General features: G+C 38.2%; 1 protein-coding gene across 1 annotated transcript; it reads left to right on the top strand.

The window, feature by feature from the left end:
- The first annotated feature begins 1,593 nt into the window (after nt 1-1,593).
- LOC134806736 (uncharacterized) lies at nt 1,594-2,142 on the top strand. Its single transcript, XM_063780057.1, has one exon. The coding sequence runs from the start codon at nt 1,594-1,596 to the stop codon at nt 2,140-2,142; it is 549 nt and encodes a 182-aa protein (XP_063636127.1).
- Nucleotides 2,143-12,311: the final 10,169 nt, after the last annotated feature.

The following is a 12,311-nucleotide window of genomic DNA, read 5'->3' as shown; positions in this document are numbered from 1 at the left end:
ATGATGGTTCAATGTATATTCCTTTGCCAATTAAGTATGTATTTTGTTTATTATTCTTATCAGCCTTGAGGTCTTACGTATGCTATCTCTTTCACACCTACGGAAAGTGAATGAGATAGCAAATTACAGCAGGTAAGAAAATAGTCCTACGCTTATCACTAGATTTGCAGTATGTCGCAGATCGCAGCATGAATTGTATTGTATTATTTGCTGTGTTTCCACTTGAGACCGTCATTTATTACTCATTGGCAATAACAATAAGATTAAGTCGTGGCGTGGTGAATTTTTTGTCAGCATTTGCTAAACACGTGCGGTAGGCGGTGTGTCAAACGATAATAATACCTATTCATTTCCGTCTAATAATGAGTACAAATTTTAAATATCAGCTGAACTTTTAAAAACACAATGAGTCTCGGTAGTAACTCGGACACTGAAACTACATACTAAACATAATTCGAAAACAAAAGATCATGAATACTTTCCCCATTTGTTCCTGCCCAACGTGACCGCCGCGATACATGAGGTGGGGACATATGGGAATGATTTAAATTAAGTGCCTATTCCCATCTATGCCCGGCGGAGAGAAATAGGAATACACCATATCGAGCTATTCCTTATCATACCTTTAAAAACATATTTTTTAGGGTTCCTTACCCAAAGGGTAAAAACGGGATCCTATTACTAAGACTCGGCTGTCCGTCTGCCTGTCACTAAGCTGTATCTCATGAAGCGTGATAGCTAGGCAGTTGACATTTTCACAGATTATGTATTGCTGTTGCCCCTATTACAACAAATACTAAAAACAGAATATTATAAATATATAAGTTGGGCTCCCATACAACAAACATGATTTATTTGCTGTTTTTTGCGTAATGGTACAGAACCCTTCCTGCGCGAGTCCAACTCTCACTTGGCCGGTATTTTATTTTTTTACATTAAATTAGGCACAGTGAGCCATTGAAGTGTTTCGCTATCCACCATCCGAGCAGATCAGCTGAATTGTACCTGATGATTTAGTTATCAGATTAAAAGCAATACGGGTATCGACCAATACAAAGACAATGCGGCAGTAAATTATATTCTTAAGATTTTATTGAATAAAATTAGGTATAAATTAGACAACTATTATTATTTACTTCTACCTATACGGCAACCAGACTATATTTTAATCCAGGAATATTATTAAGAATATAAAATCATGATTACATTTACTTGATTAAGAATGAGATTAAAAATAAATAAAATAAAATAAAAAATAAAAAAACCTTTTATTTCCCGTAACAGTACTAATAATTTATAAATTTGTTTCATTAGAGACTAACTAATAAAGAAAAGTATATATATATATATATATATATATATGTATTTAAATCTAATAGTTTTTTTTTTGTCCTCTCTCTGTTTAGTTTTTTTTTTTTTATTTATTGGGATCCCTTTGGCAGGGTATAGGTCTCCTCCAATTTCTTCCACTTATCTCTGTTGTGTGCCACTTTAAGCCAGTTGTTTCCTGCTACCGTTTTTATTTCGTCCTCCCAGCGCTGCTGAGGTCGTCCCACGCTTCGTTTTCCATAAGGACCGGTCCATTTGGTACATATGAGGGTCCAGCGCTGGTTCATTAAGGAATATTTCTCAATACAGCTTGAGTGTAGGGATATTCAGGAGGCCAGGAGAATTGGAAAAAAAGGAGAAAAAGCTCGGCCAATAATCGCCACTTTTTCGACCTTAGGTCTCAAAATAAACTTGTACAAACAAAGGAGGGTTTTGAACGACACCGCGTATTATATAAAAGAGGACTACCCACAGAACGTCCTAGAAAAAAGAAAACAGTTACAAGAGCAATTGCGCATCGAGAAAGAGAAGGGAAACTCAGCCACAATTAAATACGACAAACTCGTTATACGCAGCAAGAACCCGAACTCTACAAACAACAATAAAAGGATGCTCTCACTGTCACCTGAAAGTAACGTATCATCCCAAGAAGAACCCAAAGTACAGGCTAGCAAGAAAAACAAGACTCAAGAGCCGCTTAAGAGGACATCTAGCCTATCCGAGGGAATTGTCAAACCAGGCATGCTGAACTATTTAGTCCCCAGGAACCCAGCCAACACACCAAAACAAGACAGCACAAACATTGTTTTATAGCAATCACCGCCCCTCTCTCACACGGATTATACAGAAAACTCGACAACCAATAAAAATACACATCTTCCAAGCCGGTTGGTCACCGTGGAAGAATATGACCACAACCCTCCAATAAACCCTCAAAGAATGAGATTATTATAATTAAATTTTTTATTTGAATAATTTTGACGGGAATAAATCAACATGATTTTATTCTTAGGAATTCTTATTCAAATAATGATTTTATTCTTGAATACCCAACACTGCTTACTAAGTACGTATCTATTTAATTTAATCAAAATTATTTCACCTTTCCAATGTTACAGATACTTAATAAATATAATGAATTCTGGTATTAATGAAAGATTTGAAGTATTAAAATAAGGTTATCACTGCTATAGATAATATATATATTTTCTGCTCGCTGCATTAAGCAAAACAAGGTAAATTACGACTTTTAGCTGACACAACTTACCGCATCTGAAAACGTTTAAAAGTAATTGCTTATTATAAAATAAGCTGATAATAACTAGGTATTATGTCATTTATCAACAATGGTTAAATATCTACCACACTACCACAATCCGCTAACGCATGTATCTTTATCACAACGTGATTTTTTTAATCACTCTATCTAAAGATAAACTATAACTACCAGTAAAATTACTAGTTAGGTTAAATTTTTTCCTTAAACCAGTCTTTAATCTGTAGGTACATACCAAGTTTGAACACGAAAATAAAAAAATAATATCTAAGTAGCATTAAAAATATTACTAAACAATAACAGATATTGCTAGGATAGGATGGTGTTTACTTGCAGGAAGCCCTTTTCTAAAAATTCCAAACTAAAATTGCTCCGAAATGTACAAAAACAATAGGAACACACAGGTATAAAAGTATAAAGATAAACAAAGGAATGGCCGCGCTGCGGCTGTCGCTCCAAAATAATACTGTAATCGCCCAATAATGTTTTCAATTTTAGCTTAAGGAGTCAAAGTACAATATTGTTTGAATTGACAATAAGCGAAGTTACCGACAAAGAAACATGTTTGTGCTGGAGACTCAATAGACCGCCCATGCCAACCACGGTTATTCAATAATAAGTTCAATTTAAGTGTGCGTAAAGATTACAATCGTTTGAACTGGTTCAAAACCTTATTATGAGGTAACTGAATCGACTGGGTTTTTATTTCGGTTACCGGTAACCGCGGTTAACTCGATCTGATACGGTTACCGAATCAAAGTGTTACCTTATCAGACGGTTACCGTTATGGTAGGGGTTTTTATAACCACTTCTAAAATAACCCTATGAAAAACCCCGGTTAAGGTAACCGGTTCCGGTCCCTGGCCCAAACACGAAGTGGTTTAGTTGCATGGTTGATTGGTACCGGTGACCACCTTCCGGCTCCATCATCAGACCCTGAGTACTATCTTAAGTCAAAGATCTTGTTGAGACGAATAAAACGAGCCTAAACACGAAGTGGTTTAGTTTCATTGTTGATTGGTACTGGTGACCACCTTCCGGCTCCATCATCAGACCCTGAGTACTATCTTAAGTCAAAGATCTTGTTGAGCCGAATCAAATGAGCCCAAACACGAAGTGGTTTAGTTGCATGGTTGATTGGTACCGGTGACCACCTTCCGGCTCCATCATCAGACCCTGAGTACTATCTTGTGTCAAAGATCTTGTTGAGATGAATAAAACGAGCCTAAACACGAAGTGGTTTAGTTGCATGGTTGATTGGTACCGGTGACCACCTTCCGGCTCCATCATCAGACCCTGAGTACTATCTCGAGTCAAATAAATACATATAGAATGTCAGGTCGTTTCAAATATTTTTAATCCTGTCCGGTAGTTTATTAAACTGTACAATTATAAATTATAATACTATAAAAACAGTGCTAGGATCAAAGTCTCTCGTTGCGGTTTACACGCACACAGTATAGCGTTTTACACGGCGCCCGCCGCACACAATGATAAAAAACCTCGTCGTCGCCGTTGAAAATGTGCGGAGCCGACCGACACACGTCCTGCCTCTACAAGCTCTGCCGCGGCACTGAGCTGGCGCAGCGCGCGTCATCGGTAATATAGAGTAGTTTTCAAAAAATTGCCAAAAAATTATAGTAGAATTTCATAAACACTAATGTATACCAACAGTATAAGCAAACGTTGCAGATTGCTTGAGTATGAAAATGACTTCGATATTAAGTAGATTTTCGTAGGAATTGACACTTGTTTCGGAGAGAAAATCGAGTTCGTTTTACTTTGATTTTCTCTTTCTCAAAGGTATGTAGGAAAAATATAGTTTGATATGCCTAAAGTACAGGGTATTAGTAATACAAAATAGCCAGGTTTAGCACAGTAAAATTCTCAACATTTCCAAATAAGAGCTCGCCATTCAGTGCTTCACGGGGTTTTTCGGAAACGACCATTAGAAAAAAAATCATTACTAATTTAATAAGTCCTTTTTCTAATATTTACAACGATATTTATAAAGATAAGAAGACGCTTTTACTGGAACAAGTACTCATTCTTTCTAATAATGAGCGCAAAGTCCTGAATTTCGTCGACTAGTATCATCAATTTTGCATTATTTCGACTTTATTTGTAAGAGCGCTCTTAAGGAGACCATTAAATCCTCTTGCTATTAGCAACATTAAATTTCCTTGTTTACACGTAACAAATATTGCTCTGAAACATATGTCAAAAGTAAAATCCAAGTATAAGAAGCGCAGCCCAATAAAGCGTTGTTTGCCGCAAAATTTAATAAGCCAATGCAACATGAACACTCTTTTATAAAATGGCTGCCACAGGACGTGTTGTAGGTAATATGTGGCAGACAGAGGAGATTAAAAATGTAATTTCCGGGACTGTCGTCACTACGGTGGTCGTTAGACACAGTGATGTATTTAGACATGTTTACATGTACCTAGATCAGGGACGTAAGGCAGTACTGACGTATCAAACGCATTTTTGGAATAAATATGTCTTTAGCAGGGTTCGGATACCGGTATTTTAAGTATGGGAACGAAACCGGTATTTTTTCGTTCTTTGTTAATTATTTCATTTCTAATTGGGCAATCTAATAATACGAAGTCGTTACCTAAAAACACAACTGAGTCCTACATTTGGAGTATAAAATAATTCGAAATATATGGTTATTTCGAAGTTTTTTCAAAAAACTGGTTCCGATTCCTGGTCGTTAGGCTTGGTTATTAAATTTTTTAGTAAGTTGAAATTAGATTTTAGTAAAAACATGGACAGATTTTAATTAGCCATTATGATATGGAAAAGCAATCTTTGCCTTGACTAATTTAAACTCCTTATGAAGTTTTTTGAAAAGATTACATAGCAGTTGGCAAAATATTGTAGAGATCAAATTATTTTTTCATTAGTTTACGCATATCATAGCACAGTATATTTTAACTTCACATTCTCTAGGCTATCGTCTAATCTCAAGAAATAGCGTAATTTCTGGGTAATAAACATTACCATAATGTACCTACAATTTAATCGATTGCTTCCATTACATTCTGCAGAAACACAGAAGTGAATGAACCCATTTAAAGGTGTCCGTGAAATTCACAGTATACACAAACAACATCACTGTCAAGTGACTGTTACATTTGTTAATTGCCCTCTCATGTCTGTCGTGTCATATGCTAAAGTGAAGCTCCGAATTTTCATCCTAAGAATATCTTATCTCATGAATATTAAATACCATTTCCATTAACGTATGACGGAATGAGCGTAGCGATGTGTAATGGGAATGTCTCCGTTCCCGAACAGTTCAGGAGCGTATTCATTCCTCTGGAGATCATCGATAATTTCTTTTATTTATTTAGAAATTTAAATAAGGCAACAAGGCCCATATTACAAATACCTTACAGACTAACATACATATGTATTTATTTTATAAACTTAAAACTAAATTCTATTTAGTCGACAAAACGGCGTGGCTCCGTGGCCAGTCATCTTAAGCCTAAAAAGGGGGTCAACCTCGGAATGAGAGATAATAAGCCGAAAACTCGTATACACCTTCGTTATGACGTGTTAAAGGTTCCCTTAAAAGTCGACGCATATATCGTGTGCGCGTCAGAAGTTATTCAAGGTCAAATGTCATAAAAATCGGTTTTTCGCAGATATCAAAACTTCTATAGCTCCGATGTTTTTTACATGTAGGTAAGAATTGTAGAGCATAAAACTTGCGACGAGTTAGGTACCAAACATTTTTTCATGCGATTAGCCGCTTTCAAGATATACGGCATAGAAGGCGCAGCGGCCAGCCAAACGCACTATGACGTAAGGTTAGCGGTAATCTCTGTGAATATTAAATTATGTAAAGTTTTTTAATCATTAAAATGACACTTTTTGGTCATAAATAGATTTTGAAACAAAAGTTGCGCCTCCTGTGAACATTAAGTTAACAGCTTGCGTGCATATTGTAATGATTTTATTACATAGTTTAATATAAAAAGGGTACCCCTTTACACAGGTTTATTCAGAAAATTATGCTTTATACTCGTAGCCTTTAGGTATTTCTACAGGAAAGAGGTAGATTTTAAGTAATAATAATTAATAATACACGAAAATGGTTTCACAAGCTTTTATTTAACTCCCGATGTTCGTATGTAACTATGAAACTTGGCTACAAAATTCAACTCAAATCTACCAAGCTGATCTGTTGATGGGGACCGTAGATGGCCATAGGAACGCTGTGATAAAATGACTCTATCTCATTGAGTTTATTTGTTACAATCGTCTAGAAGAGTAGTCGATAACCGTGAAACAAAGATCAAGATTAGAGATGCCCCTAATAGTGAATTTGGCCGAATACCGAATACCGAATATTCGGCCCCACTCTCGGCCGAATACCGAATATTCGGCGACCGAATATTCGGCATGACGTGCAAACATTTTGAGTCACAATTATTATGAAAACTGTTCGCCAACAAAGCACAATGTTTGCTAAGATATATTTTTATGTTGAACAGAATTAATTAATGTAGTTAGACTAGTTTTAGAGTCAATCAAATCAGACCCATGATAAAAATAAAATATTTTGTAATCAACAAATGCATGTAACAACGTTCGTATTTATATCTTTCCAAGAATACATTTAAATATATATTAAATATGCCTAGTTTTTGGTTATTTTTTTGTGTAATTTTTCTTTTTAGGTTGGTACAACAGATATTCGGTATTCGGCAGAATAGTACGCAACATTCGGCCGAATACCGAATATTCGGCAAAGTGGCCGAATAGGCCGAATACCGCACAGTTGCCGAATATTCGTGGCATCTCTAATCAAGATCCCTACTCGTCATCTTTATCATCTATTGTCAAATCTGGGTCAAATGCACTTTCTTCATCGGGGTCGCTTTGCAATGAAGCCGCATTAAAACAGGCTTGCCCATTGCACTGGCCACAAGCTAAAGAGCATTTCAACCCCAATTTTCTGCACCCGCAGCGTCGACCACACCCCTTTTTACAATTGCAAAATATGGTATTTAGTAGCTCATCTGGAGCTCGTGCTAATGTTGTTGTTATTGGCTCCAGGAATTCGTTTTGAAGCATCCAACCCCATTCTTGGGGTTCTAAGTCATTCCCTAACCATGTTTGTACCTGGTAATATGTAAGGTTTATATGCTGATGGGCTGCTGCAGTTGTCAGTGGAAGATAGCTATCAATAGCTGTACAGGTTTATTAAGCTTTGTAGACTTAACAAACTGAGTATAACGAAAATGATGGATGTTGTTCTCAGATTTAGGAGCATTATAAATGGCCAATAAGATGCGTATTCCGTTTTCGTATAATTGCTCTACTGGGCAGTTTTCTTGTAAAAAAACTTGAGCTGATTGTTCAAAATTGGAAAGTTTTTGTACTAGTTTTATGAATGTCCTCATTTTATATTTTCTACTGGACAGACAACTTTTAAAATCTGGATATGATCAATAAAGGATGATTAAATAACTTTGTAGAAGACCTCATCATAGTGAGTTTGGCTGGCCGCTGCGCCTTCTATGCCGTATATCTTGAAAACGGCTAATGGTATGAAAAAATGTTTTATACCTAACTTGTAGCAAATTGTATGCTCTATAATTCTTACCTACATGTAAAAAACATCGGAGCTATATAAATTTTGATATCCGCGAAAAACCGATTTTTATGACATTTGACATTGAATAACTTCTGACGTGCACACGATATATGCGTCGACTTTTAAGAGGACCTTTAACACGTCATAACGAAGGTGTATACGAGTTTCCAGCTTATTATCTCTCATTCCGAGGTGAAACCCTTAATTTAACTGGGCATAACTATTATAGTACTTCCGGGAGGAGGTATAGCACTAAATAAATTAAAATAAATGGATATTACGGGATCATCATCATCATCATCTCAGCCATAAGATGTCCACTGCTGAACATAGGCCTCCCCTTGGACCTCCATACGTGCCGGTTGGAAGCGACCCGCATCCAGCGTCTTCCGGCGACCTTAACAAGATCGTCTGTCCATCTTGTGGGTGGACGTCCTACGCTGCGCTTGCTAGTCCGTGGTCTCCACTCGAGCACTTTTCGACCCCATCGGCCATCTTCTCTGCGTGCAATGTGGCCTGCCCATTGCCACTTCAGCTTGCTAATCCGGTGGGCTATGTCGGTGACTTTAGTTCGTCTACGGATCTCCTCATTTCTGATTCGATCACGTAGAGAAACTCCGAGCATAGCCCTCTCCATAGCTCGTTGAGCGACTTTGAGTTTTGAGATGAGGCCGATAGTGAAAGACCACGTTTCGGAGCCGTAAGTCATCACTGGTAACACACATTGATTAAAGACTTTCGTCTTGAGGCACTGAGGTATGTCGGACGAAAAGACATTACGTAGTTTCCCGAACGCTGCCCAACCGAGTTGGATTCGGCGGTTGACCTCTTTCTCGAAGTTGGACCTACCTAATTGGACTACTTGTCCTAGGTAGATGTACGAGTCAACAACTTCGAGTACCGAGTTCCCAACAGAGACTGGGATGGGCACAACATTGGCATTTGACATAAGTTTCGTCTTGTCCATGTTCATTTTCAAGCCCATCCGTTGTGAAACTCGGTTGAGGTCATCGAGCATCATACTGAGTTCCTCCATCGACTTTGCCATGACTACGATATCGTCGGCAAACCGAAGGTGAGTGATGTATTCGCCGTTGATGTTGATGCCAAGTCCTTCCCATTCCAGGAGCTTGAAGGCGTCTTCCATTACGGCAGTAAACAGTTTCGGAGAGATAACGTCTCCCTGCCTTACGCCTCTTCGCAATGGAATCGCCCTCGTGCTCTGCTCCTGTACTCAGACCGACATTGTGGCGTTACTATACAAACATTTCAACACTTCGATGTACCGATAGTCAATATGGCATCGCTGAAGAGACTCAAGCACCGTCCATGTTTCCACCGAATCGAAGGCTTTCTCATAGTCCACAAACGCTAAGCATAATGGCAAGTTATACTCTTCGGTCTTCTGTATAACTTGCCGCAGCGTATGGATGTGGTCTATGGTACTATAGCCTTTTCGGAAACCGGCTTGTTCGGGAGGCTGGAAGTCATCAAGTCTGTGTTCGAGACGGTTCGTGATGACCCTTGAAAACAGCTTATAGACATGGCTCAGAAGCGTGATGGGTCTGTAGTTCTTCAATAGGTTGTTATCACCTTTTTTGAAGAACAGCACCACCTCGCCTCTATTCCATGTTTCAGGCGTTATGCCCTCGGACAAGACGGAATTAAAGAGCTTCTGGAGGACTTTAAGTACCGCTGTTCCACCCGCTCTCAGAAGCTCTGAAGTGATTCCGTCTTTGCCCGGCGCCTTGTTGTTCTTAAGCTGCTTCAGGGCCATCCTAATCTCGTACAGACTGATGTCCGGGATATCTTCGGTATAATGTCGGGACAGCTTGGCTCTTGGATCTCCTACCAAGCTGTCAACGGGCTTTGCGATCGAAGTGTATAACTGTCCATAGAACCTCTCGATCTCACCTAAAACCTCCGCTTTGCTCGACGCTATGCTGCCATCTTCCCGTTTCAGCTTTGTCAGCTGGCTTTGCCCAATAGACTTGTCCTTTGCGAACACTTTGGAGCCTTGGTTTCGCTCAATAGTCTCTTTAATACGGTTAGTATTAAAGAGACGCAGATCATGTCGCAAGGACTTAGATATACGTCTATTGAGCTGCCTATATGACTCCGCGTCATCGGGAGACTGCAACTGTAGCGAGCGTCGTTCAGCCATGAGGTTTAAGGTTTGCTCGGTCAATTTCTGAGGTCTATCTTTACGGCGGGGTCTAAAAAACTTAGACCCTACTGTGTGGACAGTTTCCACTAGCCCGTCGTTGATTTCATCCACTCAAAATAAACTTGTACAAACAAAGGAGGGTTTTGAACGACACCGCGTATTATATAAAAGAGGACTACCCACAGAACGTCCTAGAAAAAAGAAAACAGTTACAAGAGCAATTGCGCATCGAGAAAGAGAAGGGAAACTCAGCCACAATTAAATACGACAAACTCGTTATACGCAGCAAGAACCCGAACTCTACAAACAACAATAAAAGGATGCTCTCACTGTCACCTGAAAGTAACGTATCATCCCAAGAAGAACCCAAAGTACAGGCTAGCAAGAAAAACAAGACTCAAGAGCCGCTTAAGAGGACATCTAGCCTATCCGAGGGAATTGTCAAACCAGGCATGCTGAACTATTTAGTCCCCAGGAACCCAGCCAACACACCAAAACAAGACAGCACAAACATTGTTTTATAGCAATCACCGCCCCTCTCTCACACGGATTATACAGAAAACTCGACAACCAATAAAAATACACATCTTCCAAGCCGGTTGGTCACCGTGGAAGAATATGACCACAACCCTCCAATAAACCCTCAAAGAATGAGATTATTATAATTAAATTTTTTATTTGAATAATTTTGACGGGAATAAATCAACATGATTTTATTCTTAGGAATTCTTATTCAAATAATGATTTTATTCTTGAATACCCAACACTGCTTACTAAGTACGTATCTATTTAATTTAATCAAAATTATTTCACCTTTCCAATGTTACAGATACTTAATAAATATAATGAATTCTGGTATTAATGAAAGATTTGAAGTATTAAAATAAGGTTATCACTGCTATAGATAATATATATATTTTCTGCTCGCTGCATTAAGCAAAACAAGGTAAATTACGACTTTTAGCTGACACAACTTACCGCATCTGAAAACGTTTAAAAGTAATTGCTTATTATAAAATAAGCTGATAATAACTAGGTATTATGTCATTTATCAACAATGGTTAAATATCTACCACACTACCACAATCCGCTAACGCATGTATCTTTATCACAACGTGATTTTTTTAATCACTCTATCTAAAGATAAACTATAACTACCAGTAAAATTACTAGTTAGGTTAAATTTTTTCCTTAAACCAGTCTTTAATCTGTAGGTACATACCAAGTTTGAACACGAAAATAAAAAAATAATATCTAAGTAGCATTAAAAATATTACTAAACAATAACAGATATTGCTAGGATAGGATGGTGTTTACTTGCAGGAAGCCCTTTTCTAAAAATTCCAAACTAAAATTGCTCCGAAATGTACAAAAACAATAGGAACACACAGGTATAAAAGTATAAAGATAAACAAAGGAATGGCCGCGCTGCGGCTGTCGCTCCAAAATAATACTGTAATCGCCCAATAATGTTTTCAATTTTAGCTTAAGGAGTCAAAGTACAATATTGTTTGAATTGACAATAAGCGAAGTTACCGACAAAGAAACATGTTTGTGCTGGAGACTCAATAGACCGCCCATGCCAACCACGGTTATTCAATAATAAGTTCAATTTAAGTGTGCGTAAAGATTACAATCGTTTGAACTGGTTCAAAACCTTATTATGAGGTAACTGAATCGACTGGGTTTTTATTTCGGTTACCGGTAACCGCGGTTAACTCGATCTGATACGGTTACCGAATCAAAGTGTTACCTTATCAGACGGTTACCGTTATGGTAGGGGTTTTTATAACCACTTCTAAAATAACCCTATGAAAAACCCCGGTTAAGGTAACCGGTTCCGGTCCCTGGCCCAAACACGAAGTGGTTTAGTTGCATGGTTGATTGGTACCGGTGACCACCTTCCGGCTCCATCATCAGAC

The sequence above is a fragment of the Cydia splendana genome, chromosome 3 (assembly GCF_910591565.1).
Source record: "Cydia splendana chromosome 3, ilCydSple1.2, whole genome shotgun sequence".
Lineage (NCBI taxonomy): Eukaryota > Metazoa > Arthropoda > Insecta > Lepidoptera > Tortricidae > Cydia > Cydia splendana.
Note: the sequence above shows the minus strand (reverse complement) of the source record. Positions and strands in the feature narration are given on the sequence as shown.

Bases quoted from the DNA above. Each gene is read 5' to 3' on its own strand.
- LOC134806736 (XM_063780057.1), top strand. From the start codon at position 1,594: ATGAGGGTCCAGCGCTGGTTCATTAAGGAATATTTCTCAATACAGCTT.